General features: G+C 36.3%; 1 protein-coding gene across 1 annotated transcript in view; it reads right to left on the bottom strand.

Annotated features, from left to right (window-relative positions):
- The window catches only part of UCHL3 (ubiquitin C-terminal hydrolase L3), a 41,801-nt gene that overhangs the window by 10,431 nt on the left and 3,984 nt on the right, over positions 1–27,386 (bottom strand). The window contains exons 3-6 of the mRNA XM_054271872.1: positions 21,354–21,482; positions 18,095–18,251; positions 17,670–17,755; positions 16,562–16,609 (exon numbers count right to left, since the gene is read on the bottom strand). Coding sequence (XP_054127847.1) covers positions 16,562–16,609; positions 17,670–17,755; positions 18,095–18,251; positions 21,354–21,482 — 420 coding nt within the window. The remainder of the gene's footprint in view (positions 1–16,561; positions 16,610–17,669; positions 17,756–18,094; positions 18,252–21,353; positions 21,483–27,386) is intronic.

Raw genomic sequence — 27,386 nt, 5'->3', positions numbered from 1 at the left:
GGCAAAGCCCTGTGAGGGGACACAGCCAGGACAGGTGACCCACACTGGCCAAAGGGATGTTTCTGTATCATATGAGGTCTGCTCAGCAATGAAAGATAAGAGAAAGGAGGAGAAAAAAGGGAAAAGGAACTAATAACATTAGTAATTGTGACAATTGTCTTCCTGGCCAACCACTACACACGCTCAAGACTGGCTTCCCAGGAAGTGTCTGGACATCCCCTGCTGATGGAAAGTACAGAATAAATCTTTTGTTTTCCCCTGATTTCATGTGAAGCTTCTGCTTTACTGAACTGCCTTTATCTTGACATACAAGTTTTTTTCTCTTATTTTCTCCCCACCCTGGCCTGCAAAGGAGGGGAGTGACAGAGCAGCCTGATGGGCATCTGGTGTCCAGCCAAGGTCAACCACCACTGAAGTCAAGGAAAGTTTTCAACTAGGAAAACTGCTTTTATTTAAGGAGCCTAGAAAAAGCCTCTCAGCATCACAACTTTTGCTCTAGATTTTGAAACAATCTTCTTTCTGTTTGTCAATGTTTTAGTGGTAGAAATGTACTCAGAACTACAAGAAAGTTCAACTATATTTTAAACACAATATACAGGATGTTCCCACCCCTTTAAATTCAAGAGCAAAGATTTCTTAATAAAAGCAATACTGAAGTGCTCATACATTTCTCATACAATGCTGGTCTCATGCAATGCTGAGCAGTTCAGCCTCTTTGTACAGCTAGGAGAATATCAGAGCTGTACTAATACTACTTGTTGACAGGACATAAAATACCACCTTGTCATTCAAATTTTACAAAGCCAACGGAGACAGCTTTAATGCCAAAAATGCTGTCTGGTTTCTTCCATAATAAACTAATTTACAAAAAGGTGGTCTTAATTTTCTTGTAAGGCATGTTATACAAATGTGCAAAGATGAGAACAACATTTAGTTACCAATACATACCAGACTATATAGTATTTATCAGTATCCACTGATGAATCTTTATGTATAGGCCTTGAAATTTTAATCTGTTGGATGAAGACAGGACATTGGGGGAATTAAGCTATAATATTTTAAAACCTCTTAGAAGCAAGCTTCTGCTTTGCCAAATAGAGTTGTACTGAAAGCTAAACTAATTTTCTGAACATTTTTAAAGGAAATGTTCACTACTAGTGGATGAGGACTCGTTTTTAGACATTTTCTGATGTTAACAAAACTCTCAGCTTGGTTTTCTGCTATAATGACAACAGATTATGCTGTAATGTCTTAGATAAGTCATTGTTTATTTACTGCTGAAGTAAACCATGTTCAATTAATGCTTTTGTTCTAGGCAGGCACACTCAAGCTCAAGTCTCCTTCAAGAACTTTTCTTAACAACAAGCACAGATAAGTCAAATTCAAACATGATCCCAGTTTCAAATTACAGAAACATGACATAGAATTTTCCAAGGTTTGCTAAACAATAAAATCCCCAGGTAAAATGTCAGATGTTGTCAATGTCAGCAAAACAAATGAGGGTAAGAAGCATGAGTTGGAAAGAATTTAAGTCAGTACTTAACTTCACAGCTCCTCAGATCCCAAAATATTTAACTAGCTCTAAATGACAGCATCAAGAATGGTCCATAGTTCTGAATATTACATGAGAGCTAGATACTTAATAAAAGCAATTACTATTTACATGAAGAGAAAAGAGTCTGGGAAAAGGCCTCATCTTGAGATATTTATCAGGATGAAAATAAAAAAGCTATAAAGAAGTGGAAGCATTTGACACTAATTTTTAATAGCAGTAAAACATTAAGGGTTTCCACATGTGCAAAGGCACATCTGAATGAAAAAGAAAATTATTTGGACCACAGCTAGGGTAGTTATTTCACCTCTGTAAAAAACCCACCTATCTCCAAGAAGAATTTCCAGGAACACAGGTGAAATGTGATCAGTATCAAAGAATGATAAAAACAAAATCAATGTCCCAATTCTGCATTTAAGAGCATTAACTTCTACACATCAAGATTTATTTTTCTATTCATGTATGCATTAGAAGTGTGATCACTCCTTAAATGCAGGATGAAATAGCACTAAAAGACTCCTTCAGTTTGGTGGTTCTGCTGGTGGCCATCAGGCCATTTAGAAACATTGGCTACTCTGTACATAGAATTTTTTTTCCAGATTTTCAAGATACATTTGTGGTCGGTGAGTGAAGGAGGAAAAAAGTTTTAATTTGATGACAAGCTTTTCTTATTGGAACATCTTCCCTTTCAACTGCAATGTTGGAGTACAAACTATATGAAGAAACAAGATGTCAAGTGAGAAAGTAACCAGCCCCTTGGGATTAAAGGAAATATTTTATCATTACTGAAATACCCAGGGACCATTAACCAAGAGTTAAGGAAAGAAAAGGAGACTAGGTTTAGGATATGAGAACTTAAAACCAGGTCTCAAACACAGAGGAAATAATACCACGTGGCAAAAAATTAGAAGCCCCTTGATTTAGCAGATCCAAATGAAAGATCATGAAGATGAGGTGAAAAGAAGAGGCTGGATGTGGAGCCTATGGCAAAAAAAGGTGCCAGTTCATGAAAGGTAAACTTCTTCTATGCTTTGAAAATGATTTAGCATATGTATGGAATCAAAAATACCTGGACAGCAAAGCGTGGAATGATGTATTTTTGCTGTCTGACATGGTGGAAAGGGAAAAAATAAACCAGGAAGAAAGAAATCTTGAGAATGGTTGAGAAAAGACCCCAACAAAACATGATGCCTTGAAGACTGAAGCTACATGGCGGAAGGCCAGTGTGTCAGAGTAAGAAAAGACTGAAGATGGACTACACTTACAACAGAATGAAGCCCGACAGATGGAAGGCGTATCAAGGGCCGCCACCGGCGCAGACGGACTGACGGACTGGGAGCCTTTGCAGGACCTACATGATTACGTTTGGCCCAGGAGAGGGATGCTGAGTGACACAATGGTGAGGCCTTCGTTCTGCTGTGGCTAACCTGAGGCTGCGATGAGCATGGTGGTGAAGACAGCGAGGACGATGACGACTACATAAACATTAAAAAAGAACATACTTAGCCCACTGAAACCTGAAATAGCATCCCTGCAACTGCAGCAAACAGCAACTGCAGAAATGTCCACTATTGAGTATACTGTCCTTCAACTGCTCCAATCACACAGATAATAATCAAGAATGTGTTGAATTTGAATGAAAAGATGAAAGAACACTGCAAATAAGCAAAGACATTGTTCAAATCTGAAGTTTATAGACAGATAAGCTAGAGGTTATTCACACCCAGGGAACTTGACAACATGAACACAAATTAACTGACTCATTCAAGAGACAGTGTTGGAAAGTGAGGAGGGAAGGGATTTAAGCATCATTTAATAGAAGAAATCATTAAGAAAGAGAAAGAATCAGTTTTGTCTACAGCTACAAGGGCTGTGAGCAATAGCTCTTTGGCAATTTGGGATAGCTAGACTGTGCTGCTCTGGGATTTAAGATGAATCAAGTAACTATGGCAACAGAACCCAGAGTCTTTCTTTACTGTTTCATGTCTAACATAAAAGGAAAGCAAAGGAAAAGGGAAGCTTACCGTGGTGAGGTATGCAACTTCCTAAGTTTTTCACCTATTCTTCTAAAATAGCAGGCCAGTGGCAGTACTGCCATTAACACTCAGGATCCCTTTAGTATCCGTGGAAGCAGTGGGACTATGTTAAACCATTCAAATTGTTACTATTAGAAGAAAGACCATAGAAGTATTAAAAATGACTCTCAGCTCCAACTGACAAAGTTATAGTAAATATATTAAGACCAGAAAGGACCATTGTGATGATTTAGTTTTGATCTTCTGTCCCACACAGGCCACAGGACCAAACAAGTTCAAGTTTTGCATGGATCAGAGCATACTCATAAAACAAAAACAAACATTCAAGCTTAACAATTTTTTAACTACTGAAAAAAATCAGAACAAATAAAAAATTCAATAAATCCTGTCTATAGCTACATAGAGACAATAAGCAGCATATTCATACAGTTTACTAAAATTCATGATAAATGAAAATGCAACCTTCTTAGTCCTGTTCAATGATGACATAACATGAACAATAGATTACATCATTCATTTGGCCATGATGCCAAACCAGGAGCTCATCTTCAACATTTCATCCACTATTATCTTGGAATATATAAAAATCCTCAGTGTTATCTAGAGCCTCTCAGAGAACCCCTTGCCTTCTGTCAAGAAATGAAGTTAATCTTTTGTGCTAATTACACAGCTTTTATTTGGCCTCAGAAAAACACTCCTTTGTTTGAAGCTAATCTAAAGGGCGATCCAGATTGTCCTGTGTTGATGTCTTGTGCTTTAATATCTGCTGATCTTTTTCCACTGCCTGTAAGCTTTGAAGTGTATTTTAGTAACAGAATCATGGTTTGGATAACAGAATAATGGTTTGGATTAGAAGGGCCCACCTTAAAGATCATCTAGTTACAACTCCCATGTGGGCAGGGACACCTTCCATTACCCCAGGTTGCTCAGAGCCCCACCCAAATCGGTCTTGGACACCTCCAGGCATGAGTCATCCACAACTTCTCTGGGCAACCTTTTCCATTGCCTCACCACCCTCACAGTAAGGAATTTCTTCCTAATGTCCAATCTAAGCCCACTGTCTTTAAGTTTGAAGCCATTGCCCTTAGTCCTGTCAGGACAAGCCCTTGCATAGTCTCTCTCCAGCTCTCTTGCAGGCTCCCCTCAGGAGCTGCAACCTGGTCACCCTGCTACTGTCTTCCATGTCACTGACAGACTGCTTGATAGTACAGGCCTTAGAACCAGTCTCTGCAGAGACCCACAAGCTAACACACTCACTCACCACTGACACCCCACTTATCTGCCCTGAGACCTGCCAAGTTAGGGCAGGCAGGATAGAAACTGCAATTCCTTAAGTTATGTCCCAAATGGTGCATTCAATGGAATGACTCCAGTAGGGGCTGTGAAAACCCAAGCATTAGATAGCTTCTCTGAAAAAAAAATAATTTTCACTCTTATTAGTCAAAATAAGTCACTGTAATGCCAGTTAAAACTATTTACTTTCTTTGCATTATTTATTATTTTTGAAGCAACTAATGTTAGTTCTCTTTTTTTTTTTCCCCTGTCAAGAGTGGGACAATGAATTGGTTCTTTCTGCTCCCATATTGCTGACCTTAAAGAAGGAAGATAGGGTTAAGGATTTTTCATGAAGAGCAAGCATCAAGTACAGTAGAAACTGTAAATCTCAAAGAGGTGGAACTTTACCAAATCTCATAAACTGTCCCAGTTTCGTTGTCACAGTTTGGTTTTTTCCTTTAATTTCAAGCATTCTGATCCACCTACATCTCATCAGCTCCTAATAAAAGAGGAGAAAACTAGAAAACCTCCAATCCAAAAATGGAACTACATGAATAAAAAGGAATTCAGCAATGTCTTACAATAGCTTAATTGCTATTACAGTTTACCTGTACTACTGACTGGGGTTTTTTCATATGCTTCACTTGAAGAACTTATCTAAAATGGGACTTTTTACGTTTAGATAATGTATCAGATGGCTTTAGAAATGATCTGTTATCAGCTTGCTTAAGGAAATTTTAAAAGATGATTAATAAAAGACTGCTTCTAGAATTCCTCATAGTCCACAGACCTTCCAATGCAGGGAGGAACCTGTGAGATTAGAACCTGCTGTCAGGCAGAAGTTTAAGAGCTTTGCTGACCAGACAGTTTATGATAAAAGGCAAGAGACACTTTTATGTTTTACAGTTTCGTAAGGTGCTGCCATCATAACAGACAGGATTGATAAGTCTTCCAAGAATCTGAATTGTAGTATCTTTTTAGGGAGAAACAGTTAAAAAATTGACTGGAAGATGTTAAACTGTATACTTTTGCTCTGAAAAAAAATCCTATTTTTTTAGAACCCCTGTATAATTACTGTGAAATTGTTAATAAGATTTTGAACAATACCAAATTTAAGAATTGTTCAACAGTAGAGGGATAGCCACAATATTGAAATATTTTCTTTAGAGAGCCTTGTTTTAATTTTGCTACCATTTTTACCACAAGTCTTTACTTCTACCATTCTTCTACATTGTACTTCTTTGTTTTCTGTCCAATATTGCTAAAATAATGAGAAAATATTAAAAATACCCCTTGCCTGAATGTAATGAGACCAAGAAATACTTCAGCTTTTCAAAATTGAATTTACACCATAGAATACTATTTAGGGAAACTAATATTTTAGTATTTCTAGTTAGTATTTGTCCTGATTTTTACTTCCATTCATTGAATCTTTTTATCCTTTATTTATTACTAGTGGGTCCCCTAGTGAGATCAACTAAGAGAACAAGAAACTTCCCCTCTATTAAAAATATACTTTTGCATCTGTAAGAGTAGAATTTCAGCAGACAATATGCAGGAATTCTGGAAAAGCAAACTTAATACTGGATTAACAAACTAATTAACAAGGCCGTAATAACCAGAAAATTCTATGCATGGTTTTAATAATAAGCACAAATTAAGCCATGTGAACTGAGGTTGTTTTAAAATGAATATTAAAATTAAATTAGAATTACATGCTAATATTACTATGAAATTAATGTTAAATATACATCTCAAAAAAAAGAATGGTGATTCATACATTTCACATTTAATTTAAAATATGGAAGACAAATCCTAACTTGAAACACCCTATTCAAACAAAATTTATTAACAGCTAGAAACTGCAGAAAAGCAAGAACTAGTCTGACTTCACAAGAAGAAAAGGTCACAGAAGCATATTCCTGTGCTGAAAATTATAATAGGTCAAACATCTGAAGTGGTAAAACAAAAGCCCTGAAAGAGAATTCAATGTTATTGTCATATAAACCAGTAAGCACATAAAGTTTATTGTCTGAAATGCAAAAAAATACATTATAAAGAAGTTAAAAGCTTCATGGAGAAAGTCCAGAAAATGTTCAGGCAATTACCATCTGCCCCAATCCAAAATTCACTCCTATATATAGCTGTTACTAAAATCTAAGATCTAAAAGGAATCACATACAAAGTTTGTCAGGCACCAAGAGCTGTGCTTCTGCACATACCTAAAAGTGCCTAAGTTTGATAGTGCTGAAGAGCTCGTGGCTTGGTTCACACCCAAACCTGTCAGGTTCTAGAAACGGGGATCTGTTTGCTCATCTTGCTTGTGGAACCCAATCCAGCAAATTATTTCAGTCCATGTGTAATGCACTGAGGACCTGACAGGACAAAGCAGTACCTGGTATTGCATGACCATTTCTAAACAGAAATACATATTACTGATTAACTTGCTAGTGGCCACAAAAATTCATCTATCTGGAAACTCAGGTCTAGAGCATCCTTGCAGCAAGAAGTTCTAGCCCATGCTACCTTCCTCTTTGGAAGCTTCCCTGCCTATCAGCTCACAACCTGTGCTGGGACAGGGGCTTTTCTCTTTTTCTCCATCCTGAGGCTGTGTCACTGCGTAGAAAGAAACGCCAGCTGCACTGGGACAGAGATAAAATGAACTTTAACTACATAACAACATGTCTGGCAACTTGGGAAACAGAAGGAGGTAGCTTACTTTCAGTCCTGGTCATTGTTTCATAGGCACTAGCCTGGGATCAGAGGCCCTGGCACATGTTCTGCATCTGCCCAGTTGCATTGTTCCATAAGCATGCAGGGACTCCTCCCAACATGCTGCTCATTATACAGTTCCCATAGAGTAATCCCTGGAGCAGACGTGGGAGAAGGTTGAAGCAACAATAAAATGTACAACTTTTCCAGCCAAGTGGGCAATATAAGGGTTATTACAGCTTTAAGATTATTCTCAGAGAGGGTGTACTTAGTATCTATCAATCACTTTTCACCACCACCTTTTGCAGCTTTGTTTTTCTTAAATAATCGCTCATTATTGAATTAAACACAGTATTTTAAAGGGTCTGTATTACAGTTAAAACTAAGTGTTCTTCTTCCTTAGTCATTACCATTACTGGGGTTTTTAACATGCATATTAAATCTATGTATCACACTGTCTGAAAAAACCCTCTTCCTCCTCTTTCCTTCACAAGGGTTTTAAATTTTTCAACAGCATTTCAAGCCTTTGGTGGTGGTGGTGGTGAAACTTTGAGAGACATTAAGTTCCTTCAAGTTTTTATAAAAAGATAAGCAGCCAGACAGAGGAGAGGGATCTGACAAAGGAAGAATTCCACAGAGGCAGAAGATGCTTCATGAGCTCATCTCCAACATTACAGAATTCACATGAACTAGAGATGTGTGCATTTTGATTGGAAGAAAAAGCTTGTTCCAAACTAGATATTTCTTACATGCAACAAAAACCTGACCAACATGCAAATTCTTAGAAAGTTAAGATTCAGAAACTCCAGTCCTCACAGATCTACTCATTTTCCAACATTACAATTATCAACACCAATATTATTGAGACTGAGATTACAGACCAAACTGGGCTACATCTGCTAGCAGATCAACATCTGAGCCAGTCATTTTAGGCGGTAAAAAAATATTTACAGTATTCTCCATGTAAGTTTAACCCATGATTAAGAATGGACAATATCCCAAGAATATTACTTTGCTAGACATATGGGTAAAGACAAGAAAAATGGTGAGATTAGAGCACCCCAAAAAAATCTTTCCAAAATTAGTGGTCATTTATCTCTCCCTGAAGACTTAAAGTTCTATGGCCTATGTTAGGCAAAAGTCAAGCTAGATTATCACAATGGTGACTTCTGTGATCAAAAAAAAGTGTAATCACAACAAAAAGAAGAAAATTTCAAAGGTTAGGGAGCTCTGCAAAAGCTAAATGACTAGATATTTTTTTCAAATAGTTTTTCCTTCACAAGATTTTTTTCTGAAATAAATTGAACAGCATTATTGCACAGCAAATACTGTATTTTTGGAGTGCTTCCCCCAGCAAAGTCAGTTGATGCAACATCAATTCTCTGAGTGGTTTTAGCCCACTGTCTCGCTTCAGCCATATTGGTAAAATGTTGCAAGTCTTAAGAATTGTAAACTCTTTTCTTTTCTCCTTCCAAATTAGTGGTATGATAAAGGAAAAAAAAACCAAACAGGATAGAGCCAAATAATTTTCTCTCCTGCCTAGGAGCAAGAGGCTGACTGTGACCTCAGCCATCACCTGTCACACTTGGCTATACCCTGCTGCTTGCTGCCTCTTACAGATAGTGCAAGAACAGCACAGGAAGCATTATGGATTGGAGAGATGCAAAAAACCAAACAAAATAAAAACACAACCAAACAAACAAACTTATGGCAGTTGATTGGTAGAGATGTTGGATGCAAAACTGTAGAAATATTTTTTCACTTGTGTTATTTATTTCTTATAAACTTGTTATTTAAATCTGTGGGTGGCTTTATGGGTGCGAATATCCTCTATAGTTATGTTTCATCCTAGGAATCAGAATTCCTTCATGCAGATTTTATGGTTAAGCATAGGATGCAGAATAACAATTCTACTGTATTAATACCTTTTTAGCAATTTGCTCAGTACAGAAATCAGATTAAGGCATGTCTCAAACACTAACACATTAGGTAACACGGCAATGCAATGAGTCACAGACTAACCAAGCACAATTTCTAAAACATTTCACATGATTCCAGTAAGCTCTTTTTCACACTTTTACTTTGTAGACTGTAAAAGAAAAAAAAGCCATAGCTAAAATTTTTAGGAACTTCACCACATTTACAGGAGAGATTATATGCTTGTTCTCTAATGCTAAGCTAAAAATCATGTATGAAACAGTTCCATCATTGATTTTATATTCTCTCAAGATGCAAATGTTTCTTTAGAGGACTATGGATTATTCAGAAGAAACATCAAGGAATATGGGTGATTTAAGAAAAAAATCCCACCATATGCTCTTGGCAGGAGCAAAAGGGAAGCTCTTTATGTTTCTTCTCTAACAATAAATTGTAATGCCCCAGGGGACCAGAGATCTTTGGAAGTTCAAGTTTTATAGCAGTTGGGAACAGAGTGCATTGATTCTACTTAGCTCTTGCCAATGTTAACGACTGTTACTGTGATCAAAGTCTAACTTCGTGCATTCCAAGCAAGATTATAGTTCTCCAGGCACATGAAACAAGTTTACAGACTACAGTTTGCAGTTATGTTTTGAGTTAAAGAAGAAATCAAGCTGTGGTAGTGTTTTTAGAGGCTGCCAACTTCAATCTGTGTTAAAAATATTCCTGATCAAATTTGTGAACAAAAGAGTATCTAAATAAACACATTGATGTGTGCCAGTATTTCAGCTTTTTGTGAACATCTGAGACATCATCTTTTTTGTGATTTTTGACTCTCTCAGTATAAACACCAGTTTTGATTTTCAAAGGCTGATTTTTAATCAATATTTTTGATAAGAGTCTAATGAGGTGCAAGAATGTTGTTTCCATTTGAAGTAGCAGCTCGTATGCTGCACCTCAGTCCATTCAAGTCTGAGTCTCATTTCACTAGAATATACAGTTCTAGTAGCCAAAGCTGTCAGATGGGAGATAGATGTACAAAGTGTACTAAAATAACCTAAACAGGAGGAGTTACAGAACAAAGGCAGTGTTTTCTGTGCCCTCCCTTAACAGTTGATATATTTTATTCTGCAGTTCTGTTGTCTTCTATCTTTCTCTTCTTAACAACTAATCTTAAACCCTGTAGGTAAACTTTGTTTAGATGGACATTCTCATCAGCCTCAAAGGAAGAGGAAAGAAAATACATGAATGTCAGAGCTCTTAATTTTCTCCTAAGAATTTAGGTCGTGAACAAAATCAAAAGCTCTTATTACTCTCCAGCCAATATCCAACACAGTTCTTACTACTCTCTAACCAATATCCAGCATAGGTATTTCAAGTGGCCATATCACTTGTGTTATTTGCTTGATTGAAACATCATTTTGAGCCACGCTGTAATAACACCTAAACAAGTGAACTTCCCAAGGACCACAGATCACATTCCGCTAAGCAGCAATGCATAAACGTTGCTGAAACTCCCCTGTCCAAAATAACTTCTACCTCCATCACATAAGTGGTTCCATATGCCACAAGGACCACATGACATAACAAAAAGTTCACTCCATCACTTGTACTTTGCATCAAAAAGTGATATGGAGAGCCATTGGCAGCAGTTGGTGATACCTTATGTTACACAAAGAGCCTGCCAATCACTAAACAGCACAATTATTGGAGTATTTGCTGTTCACAAAAGCTGATCTAAGTCTAGTCTGTTAAACTTTCTCCTGTCTTTCCAGGAGTGTGCCTGTAACCCCTCTGTGCCAGCATTAGCTCCTACAAGGCTACAGGATCAGCTGTTTCAGGAAGCTGTTTGGGAAGCCCATGAAGACACTGTAGGAAACTTGCCAATCTAGAATAATTTTTACGGCCACAGATACACAAAGCTGGCTAAAACTTCAGATAGTATTACCAAAATAGCACCTGAACAGGAGTTAAGCATGTCAAAGCCTTGAGAAATGTAGAAATTGAATACAAATTATTCTCTGGATCTAATTCCTTGCCTAAAGGCCAGTTAATATTTTTAAAAGATTTCTGTGGCATAGTTTGCCATTTTTCTTACTGCAGTCTTGAGCTGTAATGAAGCACAGTTGCAAAATTACTGGATACAGATGCCAGTAATATGAGAGCAGAACAAAAGCATCTTCTACTCATGTTATTATATTCACATATTAAAAAGGTAAATTATTTCAAGAATCAGATGCTATTTTATACCTGGAAAAACTTCCCTGAAGCATGTAATTGTTTAATTGAGTTAAACAATTTCTACTGGCTTATTTCTATACAAAGTGTGCCTTTGCATTTCCTCCTCTCCTACTCTCCCAGGCAGCTATATAGTAACTTTATAATATTAATGGAAACGAGGGGTAGGATACAAAATAAGTTTCTTCCCCAATTCAAATTTCAAAATTTATTTACTCTGCAAAGACTCTAGACCTGGAAGTCACTCTCATTTAATAACGTTTTCCTGTTTTCAAAAAAATGTTCCCTATAGATTTTCTACTCTGTTACTTGCAAATAGTTACTACAATTGTTTTGAAAGTAAGGATGAACCTCATCCTGATCACTGCTATAAATTGGTACTTTTCCTCCCTCAAATATTGCTATAACTTAGTTGTAATTGATCACTGCTGATTAGACAGCTAATGTAGATCCATAATCTGTCATTTTAATATTTTTGAAGGGTTGTGGTTTTTCAAAGGAGAGTGTGGTTTTGTTTTTGTAAAAGGGTATCAGAAATGTTAAGGTATGTGGCAGTACAGAGTTTCAAAGCTTATGAGCTGCTCAAGGAGGCATCAGAAGAACAAGAAGGTAAAAAACCCCAAATGCAAAACAAAAGGGAAAACTCAAAGATGGCTCAGCCAAAAGAAGTAAAATAAGGATCAGCTTAAAAGTTGTACAGTTGTGCAAAGAAACAGGTTCTATTTTCCACATCTTAAGACATCCTAGATATTGTAAATAGAAGTGCATCCTCAGCAGAAGACTCATGGAAGAATAAAGAGAATCTTGAATATCTGGCACCTATTCTACTCTCAACAATAGTTGCAGTTCAGGAGCTGTCACACAGAAAAGAGTGCACTGGATCTATTAAGCTTTAAGGTAAAGACCTAGATTTTTTTTTTTTTTTGGCAGCTTTGGATATGAAATACCTGTCATTTAAGAAGGTGTAAGCTTCATCATCATAAACTTCAACAGAAATACTGTTCCAGGAATCTTACATTAATTGCCCTCATTATGGTACTTGAACAGACAACCAGAATCAAACCACCCTTGAAGCCAACAAGACAATTCTTCTGTGGAACCATTCCCAGATCTTACTACTTGCTACCAAAGTAATTTTAAACAGACCTACATTATTTACACAGAAGTAGCCATAAAAAGTTCCCATAAGACTGCATTAGCTATTTATTGTAGCAACAAAGCGAGCCGTGGAGCCACACAACCCAGAAGTATTAACAGAACCTGGTCCAAAACCTGGCCTGAAGGATTAAATGCAAATTTACAACCCTTTTAATTAGCACACTTGAAATGAATTATCAAAGTGAAAACTGCTTAACAGTTCTTGAAAGTTTAATCTCCTTAAAGGAAAAAAAATCTCTTTGACTTTTAAGAAAAGTGGTTGGTTTTTTTTTTAACTAAGCAAATGAATCACAGCTATCAAACCTGGGAAGCCTGCTAAAGCACCCAACAAGGCAGAACATTCTGTAGTTTTCAGCTTCAATCCACTTGCTTACCAATTCATCCTCATGTTCAGCCAAACAGATCCCACAGTAATGATACATCCCACAAGCAAACTGATCACTGTAAATTCTAGCAGACATCATCTGGAATCTAGAAGCCCATTACAAGTAATATCTTGCCTAGTGTGAGGATATTTCCCCCCTGAGAAGAGCTCTTTAAAACATACAAAATTTAGGAGAAAAAAAATCTAATTACAGATTATACTAAAACAGAAACAAATCCTAACCACCAGACAGGATGACAAAACACAGAGATATTAGGAAGACAGCACTGCTTTATGCTATTACTTCTGATTTTTACCTCTAGCTAAACTTACTTTATTTTGAGGTTTGAAATACTTATGCACATGAAACAGAAAAAAGCAGAAAATGCATGAGCATATTGTAAAAACTAAGTTATCATAGAGATTATAAAAAAGTCTGTGAAGACATAGCAAGACTGTCAAGGGCAATCAACAAATAAAGACTTTACTTAGAAGTATTAAAGATTGAATCCTCAAATATCTGAAACATCAAAACATAGAAAAAAAACCCCAAACCTACCAAATAGAATTATCAGAAGAGAACCTGTCTGTACTCTGAGCTGTTTTTAAACCTTCTGCAGCTCATGATTCCAGAAAATTTATGTTGATCATACGATGGTGTGTTTTTTATGGTGGAAGGAAATGTCCTTCCTTCCTAAACAAATCAGTGGAGTTGACTGCTATCCATCCCACTTCTGGAAGTTACCCCGTCTAACACAGATAAGTTTTAGCAAGACTTTCTAAAAATGTGAGTGGACAGTAGTATCCAATACTTAAGGGACAGAACCACCCATACAGCAGGATTTTCTCATGAAGAACACAAGCCAAGTTAATCATCCTAAGAAAAAGTAAGCCTGCATGTTTTCTCAATCTTTACATCTGTAAGAGACCTAGAAAGTGCTTTTGTTCACAAAGCATTAACTATACAGCACTTACTATCACTAAGCAACTAAATAAACCACTTTACTCAAAGAAAGATTTCTATGGAACATGCCTTGCCTATTTGGACAGTGGAGGAGGTGCATGGAGGTCAAAAACCCCAGTCACAGGAAGGCAACCTTTTTCCTTTCCAGTGCTCTTAAAGGAACTTTAAATTCTCAGGAAAGTAATCCTGACAAGTAATGAATATGCAGGAGGAATAGGATTCTCTTCTTTCTTTCCCAAAAGGTGCTAAAAATCCTCAACTTACCCCAAAGGACAAGGCAACAACCTCATATGACCTGCATATGGTAACTTCAGCACCTGCAAGATCATGCTGCTTATCAGTCCCTTCAACCCCTACATGGAGAGTACACAGTGACATTTAAAATGTACCCATGGAAGGAAGAAGAGACTAACTCACTTTATCTCTCAGTTACACTTCTCAGCATATTCATGTTTCATGTGTTGTTTCACTTAAAAAGAATTTTACTCTAAAGTAAAGCAAGTCCTTAGGTACCAATGAATGGGGAGGCCTTGCTGCCTTGTTTAACTACCATCTGGTAGGACAGGATTTCCAGGCAATTTGATGTTCCAGTAACAAAACTTGTTTGTTTCTTCCCTCCTTGATTGATAGATGAGAACTATTCTGAAAAAATGATCCTGGAAAATATATTCAGTCTTTGTACAATTTCAACTTTGGAAACAGAAAGACAGGAAAAAGTTGTTTCACTAGTCTAAGGAATACCCATATTGAATTACTTACAGATAGAGTTATAAAAAATGGAATCATAAATAATTGGCAAGGAAACTAGCTATTCAATATCTGTGTTGAGGCATGGTTGCTAAAACAATCTTGCAATTTTTTATTATGAAAAGAAGTCTTCATTTTTCCATGCAATTATTAATCTTTTGTATTGTGGTTATCTCGATCAGGAAACAAATTAATTAGTGGAAGTTCAAGAAGTTAACTGTCCATTATTAGGAGATTCCTTCGTCACTTAGGTGCTTCCTGAGTCTTCATGAAGACACTCAAAACAAGCAGCCCTTGTATTTTCTTTCTCAGTCATTCCATAATATCTGCCAGAAGAAGGCAGAGACAGATCGTTCCCTACATGAACCTTACAGTACATCAAAATAACTACACAAGTTTCTCTTTCACAAGGATCTCAGGAAAAGATTTGGTCCTCAGCAATTTGTTGGCATAATCACTCTTTCTGAGCTGGCCAAGAATATCTAGAAATGAACTCATTTGAGAAAAAAAAACAAAAAAACCAGAGCATATTTTTGAGTCTCTTACTTAGAAAAGGAAAAAAACAACAAATTTGTTCTGATCCTTCTTCTTGAAATATAGAACCTTGGCTAATTTAGAGAACGAGATAAAAAGAGAGAGTGGTGTGGTTTTTTAAATAAAACACTACAAAGGAAGTTGAGTATCTATAACAGAAAGAGTTAAACCAATTCTCATCACTTCCATTTCCAGACAGGGCAAGGGGGAGCAGAAAGGATTGATTTGCTTTCTCCTACATTGTATAGAAGACACTGCACAAAAAAAAAAAAGAAAATGTTACCTACTGCACTTCAAAAAGAGAGAATGGATGAGTCACTGGAGCCATAGCCAAACACAGAAGTGTTTCTCTTTTTGTCAAACAAAGCAATGCTAGCAACAATATAATTTTTTTTTTTTTTTTTGTCAAACAGATAGTGAAATCTGAACCGGAAAGATGGAAAACTGACTTAGTATGACTGAAGCAGAAAAATGTTGAATGTTCAAGTTTATGGTTATTTCAGGGTTCTTTTGTCAGCTACTAGGCTGTTTTTTTCCATATCACACACAATCTGTTGGGGCATAAATGCTTATAAATGTACGTATGAATGAGAATTTATCTGAATTTGTATTGTATACAGACGGCACACACACAACTGCAAACCAACTATTGGACTAATTCTTTTCCTGAATTATAATTTTCCAAACTCTCATAAAATGTTCAATACACTTGTATGGTTACTATGAATCTTACAGTCTTACCTACAAATGTGTAACATGAAAACCTCAAGTTTCTGTCTGTTTTACTCTGAAATGAAGCTTAGAAATATCTTTCATGTTATATAAGAACTAAAAAAACCTAATGCAAACAACCCCCACTACCAAAACCCACAAACAAAAAGCCCACAGGCTTCAAGTTTGGTTCCCCCCCAGCAATGCCACTTAATTTTGGACTAATGACACAATTCTGAAAACCAAGCAATAATCTCAATTTCACTGAAAACCTTTAACATGTGATTGCTTTCACATCAATTATATTCAACTCAAAGTAGATACAAACAAAGACTTTTTTAAAAAATGGATACCTCAGTCTGACCTTCATGGGCACTGGATTCATGAGTGACACGAATAGCCTAAAATTAAAATATATTTCAATCAGACATTAAATGAGAGACTTTCAGTGTTGCAAGAACCATTCTTGCACTTCATTTTATCAATTACATAGATGTAACTATATTTATTCAGTGCTTATAATAAATAAGAAAGTTAATAAACAGATAATCTCCACTTCCAAGGATCTCAGAAGACCACTCCTTCAGTTTCCTAACAGTCCATTCAGGTCAAATATCTGAGAGCTTTTGCACAGAGAAAATGCTTTTTTTAGCTATCATTTTGAGCAGAAAAAATAATTTAGATAGAAGCTCCCATCAGTCATTTTGTGTCCAACATTTCCATAGAAAATGTCATAAATCTCTGCTGTTTCTGTTTGTTACTACTTCCTTTAGCCACATGTTAACACTCCTATTCCTGAGGGCTTCACAATGTGCTCTGACTTAAAAATCATCAAGGTTTTCATTTTGAGAGAGGACCCTCATTACCATCAGGAGCAACAGCACTGTCCTCCATCCACCACTGGCCAGATGGCTCTGCCACATCCTTTCAAACAGCACTAATGATGTGGCTAACCACATTATCAGCTAGCTCATCTCATGGTTTAGCATGGTAGGGGAAGGAGATCATATTTCAGCCAAATCAGCTCTTTGTGTGCCTCAACTGCTAAGAGCATGGAGATATGACCAGAAGGCACAAATTAAAAGAGGCAGGAAAAGGACTATTCTTACAGCAATAGCCCCAGATCAGCTTAAATTGACCATTAAACTATATCCTGAACCCATAAAAAGAAAAGATTATGCACACATTTCTCATGCATTTCAAAGTAATTTTAAACTAAGCCAGGGAATTAACGTGGATGAGAACATTGACAAAATCCGTTCTGCTGACTGAGCTATGGGCAGGCAGGAATACTCTAAAATACCAAAGCAGAGTTTCCTTTGTAGCAACTGTCTATCACAAGTTCACTGTAAAATCAAATTTGTTTAGCTGCTTCACTGAGTCAACCCCCAAGGACAGTACCTGCTCATGCAAGTAATTCTTACACCATTTTAAATAAAAGTAAAAACACATGATACTAACTTCATAAGTTTCTAGGTATTTGGCCCTCTCTTCAGGAGTCATAGATAATGAATCTTCTAGGAACTTTTTCAGTGAAGAATTAGTTTCTTAAAAAAATTTAAAAAGACATAATTAGTGTCATGTTTTAATTCCAACTTCATTCACAGCTTACAGAATCCAACAAAAGATGTGAAGATAAGATAGAATTGCACTGTATTTTTAAGACACAGAAGGCTGACTGCACTTTGCAATGTTTCAAGTGCTTTAGTTCATAAATTAGTATAAAATAATAATTTTGTAATTATAGGTCAAAATGCACTCCTTCAGCCTTTATGAATGGTTATATTCAGAGAAAATAGTACAAAACATACCCTTCCCTCCATGGCTTCCCACAGTTGAGGAAAAAAAGGGAGAAGCTAGCAAAAACCAAACCAAAAAACTCTTACCAAAGTTCATTTTATCTCTGTTGTTTGCAATAGCATGAATGAGCCCAATTGTCCCACAAGCATTGTCAATGGTCTGCTTCATGAAATACACTGATGATTTGACATCTTGTCCCTTAGCTTTTATCCTCTCTTCTTCCTCTGTTCTGAAGGTTTCATACTAGAAGGAAAGTTAGACACAAATAGTTACAGTTATTCAACAAATAGTACAAATAGCTACATCATTCAAGACAAAACAATTTATAAAACACAACAGCTAATTAATACTGCCATTTGAAATGTTTAACACATGTGGTCCAACAAGTATATTAAACTTAGCTGAACTGCTCTATGCTGTTTCTTAACCCAATGCCTTCACACTTGAAACATCATTTTGAATATGTGTTAACTAAAACAACTTTAAAAATTTTCAAAGTATTTCCTTGATCTGAGCTCATGCCACCATCTCTCTTCAATGCAACTTTAATGGCTTTAATGGCTTTTTAAGGACAGAAGTGTCAAAGTGCTATCAAGAAAGCCATAATACTTCAGGTGATTAATCATCATAAAGCATTCTTTAAATGTTCCACTGTCACATTTCATTTTTCCCAGGAATATAAAATAAGATCTATATAACACCCAAGGCATCAAAACAGGCCCTTCTGAAGCAGTACTCATAAAGTAAACTTTTATATTCTGCAACAAAAAGAGAATTTGCTTTGACTGAACAATCTAAAATACTTGTTTTATAACGATCATATGTGACTAAAACCTGTTATACTGTGCAATAGTGTGTCAGTTTTGTGCTTTTTTTTTGTTGTCGCTGGCTGTGATTTATTGGCTCTTTTGGGGGAGAGGGGTTGTTGTTATGGGTTTTTTTAAAATGGATTTGTTTGAGGTTTTTGTTTATTTTCTTGTGTTAAATTTTCATTTCAGACAGAAAAAGAAATAAATAAATCCACAAATGTTCCAGTTAATGACTCCTCCTTTGCCTCTTTTATTAGGTACTTTTGCAGACAAAAAAAAAAAATAAAAGAATTGTGAAGTAAATGGGCTTTTTATACAAGTATGATGAAAGTAAAGTAAGACTGCAGAATGTTACCAAGGAACTCTTCCTGCAAACTCCTGAGAAATTTCCCTTGTCTGTACTGTCATGACAAACAAAACTAAAAACTTCCAGCACCATATTTCACTTTTGTAGGTTGCCTCAATGTTCTGAGTAGGGAAACTAATGGCAAGAACATTATAAACCATTTTAATTTGGTTTATCTACAAGCTAACAAAAAATAGCCTTAATTGAGATAAAAATTTCACAGAGTTCAATCAGACAAAAGTTCAGACTAGAGAAGTGAACAATACAGCTGCCATTCATTCCTTCCCAAATAAAATAAAATCCACAGAAAAAATAAACATTTAAGTGCTGAAAATACCAAAAATACAATTTTGAGCAAGGGATAGACCAGATCTCAACAGATTATTCCTAACCTAAGCTATATCCCAAAATTTAGATTCATTTGGATCTATTCATTCATTAGGCCCACAATGCCAACACCCACAATATTCACTTTGCCTACAACATACTATGCAGACTAAGAAAGCATTGACCTTTAAAGTGTACAACAATCCTAAAATTATCTGAATGCTGACAAGAGTAGCTTGCCCTAAAAGCAAGTTCTAGGAAACTGATATACAGGAACCACAGAACCACTGAACTTCCAGACAGAAGAACAGACAGTGAGTGAAAAAAGTGTTAACAAAGGCAGCAAAACTAATAGGCACTTTCATAAATAGGCAGCAAAACTAATAGGCACTTTCTAGACACAGCCAAGAAACAATAAGTCATAAATTAAATAAAAGTATAATTTTACAGGCCATTTTGAAAGGGAGACTGAGGAGAGAAAAATTACTGTAGAAATACAAAGTAATGCTCAAGGGTCTTGTGGAGTTCACAGTGACCAACAAAAACTTCGTAACACTGAGACCTCCATGAAACATTCACTGTTCACACAGCCAGGCTAAACAGCGATAGAAACATTTGTGTCCCTGATGTTTCAGAAAGATTAACATGCTGAACACTTGGCTGCGCTCAGATTTGACTGATTGATGCAAACAGAGCAAATGTTGTTTCTCTGGTTTTTTTTGTCATATGTTTCTTCAGGATGAAATCAGATACACCTTCTGGAACAAGAGCAAGGTTCTTTCCTACAGGATAACGCTCCCATAGCATGATCCAAAAAAAGGTTTGCACAAGCAGGGAGTCAAAAGAAAAGTGACAGTCAGATCTGTACCTCAAACAGCCAGACAGAAATGACAGCACACAGAAAACAATGCCTCAAAGGTGACAAAAAGGACATTTCCTGAGGACAGGTGAGTTGAAAGTCTGTTTAAGCTCAAAACTATCAAGGTGGCTGAAATCAAGCTTGAGAAGTACTGCCTGCATAGCTGCTCTGGAGAAACTGAGAATGCAGAGGTTTACAGGACATAAATGTGTAGGAAGACTGACCTGTCACTCCTGTCTACTTAAATACCTTGTGTTTAGAAGTTAAGCTTCAATAGCTAAGTGATTTGTCCTTATAAGCTACATATTCTTTTGGAGAGACATATTAAAAGAATTAATTGTGGACAGATTCACTTCAACCTTTTTGGCTGACCTTATCACCATCATGTAGTACTGTTATCAACTGAAAGATCAATTGAATCACATTAGTAAAGGCATGTGATGACACAAAATAAGCAATTGAAGATTTACTCAAAGTCCAACACAGTGAAAGATGGAGGGGAAATTGTCTTTCATCTTAATAGTACGTCCCATCTGTCCAAGAAGTGAAAGCCACATCAATAATGATGACCAAACTGAAAGTGGATTGAAGACTGAAGGATTGTCAGTGTAACAGGACAAAAACTCAAAAAGGAGCAGCATATTGTCCTACACCTTATTTCTTATTTTCCTTATGTTGTTGGAGCTTTCTGCTAAAATTAGCAAACTGAGCCATTTCACAGTGCTCATTACAAAAAATACTTTAAATTGCCTGTAATAGAAAAATGTGAGGCATGTTTCTTTGTGCTTCTACATTAGCTTTTCCCCTTCTGATTTGACATCAGAAATATACACGCAAGGTTATCAAAAGAAGCATTTTTTGTGCTATTTTTAATGAAGAAGTCTCTTGAATAAAGCTTGAGTCTCACTTTGATTCTAATATGACAGCAAAGTACAAGATTCAAACTTTCATTCCCATCTCACTTATGACAAAAGCAATTAACTGATTATTAAATAAACATTTACCTTTTCTGTTATTGGAAAGAGAAGTAGTACTGCACACACAGGTCTTGGCACCATGCTAAGCAGTTCTGGTTCCATACCATAAACATCTACAAACTGCCAGTCAGGATGTATACCCAACTGTTTCAAGAACTGGAAGAGAAAAAAAAAGCATAATATTAAACAAGAACACTCAAACAGCTATCTTTTCAGAAGCATAACAGAGTATCCACAATGTGAAATACATTAAAACAACCCATGCTTTCTAAAATTTAAGGAGAATAAAGGAGATACAAGTTTTAATAAATAAGGCTGAATAAATCACACACAAACTCCCATGTTTTATGTATTTAAATAGTCTTTACAGAAGGGAAGTGGAAGCATTCCCAGCACTATTTACTGAAGCATCAAAGCATTTCAACCATTTAAAAAGTGTTCTGTCACAAAACAGAAGATTTTGTGAATCTATTTTTACTGAATATTTATGTTAACTAGAAATCACCAGAGCCATCAGTCAGAGCACACATGAACAAACTTTTGGCATTATTTGACTCCGTATGGTATTATGTGACTCCATGACTTCAGAATACCTGGCACCAGGGCTCATATTGGAGCTCCTACAAGTAAAAAGATGTTAGGAGCAAAACTATGCAAGACACACGCTTCAGTAAGTGTAGCTTTTACAAGAAAAATCCCTTCAAACTATGATGGAGTAATATATTGATGGAGTAGTATTTTGATGACTGGATGCTCGCTTTTTAAAGGGATACTCTTCTACTCAAGTAAACTAGGCACCACAACAACAGCTGCAGAATCAATGACCACAGAGATGGTCAAAGACAATTTGAAATCTTTTCATTGTCAGACTGGAAGAACCGAACTGAATTCAGGGACTGTTGTTACTATACACATAGTGACCACTCACAATTATATGAAAAAACTAATTGTACACTGTGGCATGCACAGATCTTTGAATGAACATGAGGAAAAGGGAAAGCGCTAAGCATTTAGTAACTGATGAAATAGAAGACAGTGTACTTTGAACTTCTATTCTAACCTTCTGCATTGGGAAGATAATTACCACTTTGTGAATAGCCTAAAAACATTCCAAAGAGAAGAGACTACATGTATGGGTGCATTAACATATTAATTAATAAGTACTTCCAGTACTTCTCTTATTAAGCCAGTGATTCAGCTAAGCTATCATTTTTATTGCAGGAAAAGTAACGCAACTGAAAAAAATTCCATTTTCCATTCCAATATCATTAGAAATTTTGCAATATTACATGAAATAAGGGTACAAATGCCCAAAAGTAAAAAAAAAAAAGACTCACTAGAAAACACTCACCTAGAAAAAGACCCCACAAACCAGAAAAGACAATGTCTCATTAAGTTACTGGCCAAAAAAGTGGTTTTGTCTCTTGCCCTGTTCTATACCACTGGGGAGAAAATCACAAGCAACCAACTAACAAAAATAAAACCAACCCCTTAAAACCCAAAGTCAACAAAATGCTAACCAAACCCAAGAATGATTTCCTCAAACTCCTGAATTAAGAATTTAACAGAACTAAAACTCCATTGATACAGGGCACCTTTCATTATTCATGCTACCATACCACCTACAAACTTTACAATCCAAGAAATTGTAACTTCCAGTAAAAATGAGAGTGACAATGAAAAATGATGGTCAGCACTATAGAGAACAGCAAGAGCATAGGCTTAGTATGACAAGCAGTGATCTTAACACATAACCAGACTAACTCTACTGTAGAATCATAAACCAAAAATAAAATACTAAGGATAGATCAAAATAGGCAAAGAAGATATCTCTCTGTGTGTCAAGAGGGTTTCATTCAGGCCTGGAAAAAAAGATAGAAATATCCTTCTGAAAATTATTAAATAGATTTAAAAAACTGTGCAGGCTAAGTCCCTGTGTAAGAGAGAGTGACAGATGGGTAACAGATGAACAATAGATGGCTGGATGGGAAGAAAAAGTCATTCCTGTTTTAGGACAGCAGGAAGTTCAATACGCTTTTTAGACAACGTCACTGTCTAAAAAGGTGAGAGATCTCTGCTGTTTTCCTTTCCAATTATTTAGAGATTATCCAAGCAATTTTACTCTACAAATACCTACTGTAAAGAACAGTTATGGTTCTTTGAGGGCTCACTCATTTTCAGCTGTTCACTTTCTCTTTGATAATATGTATGCAAGATAACATAAATTAGCAGCTTCATATTTCTCTAGATCTGCACAAGAGAGTATCAGAATCTTTTTCTCAGACACTGCTTATCACACTGCTGACAATTCTTAATTTATAGGTCTTTGAGCTTTCCCCTTATAAAAGAAAAAAAAAGAAAAATTCTTGGCTATCTTGCAGAAGTCTTAGAGGATCTCAGGAAGAACAACAGCAGCACAAACCCTCCCACACATCTGTATCTAGTATTCACTTTTTCACAACTTTATTTTTACAGATTGTTGTCATAGTTTTTGTTGTGTCTTTTCTTCTTGTTTTAAAGGACCTTACTGAAAAACACTTTCTGGTTTTTCACTGGTTCAGAGAGCTAGTAGACAAAAAGCCACTTAAGATACAACTATACACCCCTCACCCTTATCTGCACTTGCTATGAATTTGTCCTTTCTGCCCCAGTATTCCAGAAGGCCCTTCTTTCTCACCTGACTACTGCTGTTTATAACTAGCTAAGGGAGAGCGCAGAGAAGATAGAGACAGACTGATCTCAGCAGCACACAGTAAACCAGAGAGAAACAACAGGCTGAAACACAGGGAAATGTAACTGCATAAGGAAGGCATTCAAAAGTAAATTCAAAAAATAACAAACATAGTAAAATACTAGCACAAACTGTCCAGGAGACTGTGGAGTTTGTGTCTTGAGAAATACAGAACTTGACAGGTTGCTGAACAACTTGTTTTGAACAGAGTATGGTTGGTCTGCAGACCAGACCTTCCAGCCTACCTCACTCTATTCTAAATGATCACAAATTGTAAATCTGTATGTCTAAATGTTGGTTAACAGCAAAAACATTACAATAGGCACTTCTAGGCACTCTGCCTACGCAGCATGTGATATAAGCTATTCTGTTTTCCTTGCTGGTACCACTTCTTCAGCCTACTAACTAAAAGCACAGAGCAGTTATCTTTAATGTGAATTTAAAATCCTACTTCTGCCAACAGTTCCAGAGCCAGTAGGAAGATTAGATCTACCAGGTTTATGGGAGATGCAGAAAGGGTAAGTGGGATAAGACAATGTAAGGGTGAAATTTATTATAAACTTATGTAGTAAATGCACAATTGAAATACTGTCTAAGCAGCAATGGGCTTTTCAACTCTGTCACTTGCATGCAAAAACAAAGTGAGGACAAAAACTGAAACAAAATAGGAGCTTGACATTTAAGGTCAACTGAAATTGGACAGCTTCTGCAAATAGTTCAGCAATGTCACATTTTAAATACTAAGGCATTATACTCAAGGCCTGGATTTTTCCACATCTTACTGTGGTATTTATATAAAAGTTGGAACCATGAAAACATAAGACTGGTAAAATGCACTAACATTTCCAGACTCTCAGATGCAGAAGTCAAGAGAGCTTCTGTGAAAAGAACCAACCATTGCCATCCTCTTCTAAGCACAAATATAAACCAAACACCCACAGCATCTACATTTTATTGTACTTCTGCTGAATGCATTAAAGCGTCTCTCTATCACAATAAAACCACAGTTAAGACTTTCCTCTGCAAAAATGACGTGTTCCTATGGCTTTAGGAAACTGGAAGGACAACGTATAAATAAACCAATTAAGCCAATCAATATTTTCTAACTTTTTCTTTAAAGCACAAGAATTTTTGGCACTTTATTGAATTGAAGGTAATTTTTCCCCTAAATTGTAGTAAGACATTGAGTAAAATGTAACTGATTGAATAATCATCAAGAAAGGAAAAATTATTCATTTCTTAAAGTATCGAATTCTTATTAATCTGTATTAAAAATACAATTGCACAATATTTTGCTTTTAATTCTTTACACGTAATTTCTAGCAGCATGTAACAAAACCAAGTCTATTTGAGAAGTGAAATTCCTTTCTAGAAATAAGGGAACCACCCAAACAGTACTTTACTGTTGGGGCATTGTAAGGATATATTTCTTCATTCTTTGATCATGACATTTATGGAATTAAAATGAAGGAGTAATTTTTCAGTACATTTTAGAGACAGCATCATTTCAGTGACATGCAGCAGCTGTAAAAACTTTAGTTCTGTACAGCAGGTCAAAAGGCACACCAGGAGCAAAGAGATACCTGGAACTTACATAAGCTGCATTATTCTTCTTTACCAACTCCTTCTCACTTAGAATGGCCACAAGTATGATCTTGTTCTTTGAACAAGTGTGATCTTGTCCAAACAAGAGATGACCCATTATAATAGACTTCTTTGGGAAAATCAAAATTTATTACAAATACTTTAATATCCTCAGGTTCTGTACTTTGGGACACCATAGTAAAGTTCAAAGAATACAGCCCATCGCAAGTATTTTTTTTCAAAAACATGAGAAAACTTACATCCACAAAATTCTTATCCTTCCAGTTGTGTTCATTGCATCATGGTGTCTAGAAGAGCAACACTGACTCAGAGTTAGTGTTGCTGTTCTTCAAAATGAAAGGTATATATTTTTCACATATCCATAAAGCAGTTTTGAAACTTAACACTCAGTATGCCCAGGCACTGCTGTACATATCCAACCAGGGCATGCCACAGGCAGCAATGCAAAAAAAGCACTCAGAAATCTGGACAAACGAGCTGACCTGGGCCTCCTCCAAAACCAGTGAGCAAGAGCTTCAAAATGCTTCCAGCAGAGTCCTGAGGTGTTGATACTGAGACACTGATTCAAAATAGAATACTGTGTTATTCTGTGAAAAACACTTAACAGACCTGTTTGCATGATCTAAAAAGTTACTCATAACAGAAATTAGCTGGATCAATCCAGTCTTCTAAATAAGCTGTTAAACACATTTCATTTTTTACAGTTTACTGAAACAACCATTGGATTCTACTGACTCTGCTGGTTCTTTAAGCAAAGAAAATGTCAAAGTGGGTAAAAGCATTTCAGTGCAGCGAGATAACGTATATAATGTATAACTGTCACCTGTTTTCCCCTTTGTCTTCAAGACAGTAAGGGTTCCCTCATAACAAAAACTAAAAAACTGAGCAAAAAAAAATGTAAGAAGGACCAGAAGAGGCAAATACAAGTAGATGAATGAAATACATGTTTTTCATAGCTTTCAATTACTGAAGAACAGACGAAGACTGAGCTAAAACAACCTTTCAACCATTCATATAAATACTACTCTAAACCCCCAAACAAGTAACAATTTTCCCCGTGCAACATATTTATCTATTTAAATAGGTAAATATAAACATCAGTAAGAGGGCTACATAGTTGGGGATATTTTAAACTAGAAGCCATTCACAAAGTGCTCTCACAGTGGTCACCTACAATTCCTTCATATTTATCCTTGTGCTTATTCTTGGCTATGCAGCACCACAGGCTCAACATTCCCTCTTTGCTGGTTCTGTGAAAGCCTTTCTGGGATATTGTGTTTACAGAAAGACACAAACTGAATCCTGGTTTTCAACTTTCTGAGGCTACATGAGTAATAACAGGCTGTTTTCCAAGCATGTACACTATCTCCACTATTGTTCATTCTGCTTACCACAAAAGAGTTAAACACCACTCCCTCACCTGAAAAAAAAAAGTAGTAATCTTAGCTAGGCATTTTAGAAGGACATGTGTGTTTCTCCACATCCAACATCCTTTCACACTAAGACAGCACCTCAGTACCTCATCTATGAGTGCTACCTTCCAATGCGCTTCAGGAATTGTGCACATCACATTTTCAATTACTTTGATCACTACAGCTTTTCTTTGGGAAAGCTTGTGGGATAGCGTTCCAGAGTCCAGGAAATGAGAAGATCTTTCAGAAAGACTAAGTTCTGCTTCCAAGATACTTAATTCTTCTCTGTATTTGCCTGACACGCTGAAGAGA

Source organism: Melozone crissalis, unplaced genomic scaffold, assembly GCF_028551555.1.
Source record: "Melozone crissalis strain CALT ecotype California unplaced genomic scaffold, PUWL_Pcris_2 ptg000013l_1, whole genome shotgun sequence".
Classification (NCBI taxonomy): Eukaryota; Metazoa; Chordata; class Aves; order Passeriformes; family Passerellidae; genus Melozone; species Melozone crissalis.
Note: the sequence above shows the minus strand (reverse complement) of the source record. Positions and strands in the feature narration are given on the sequence as shown.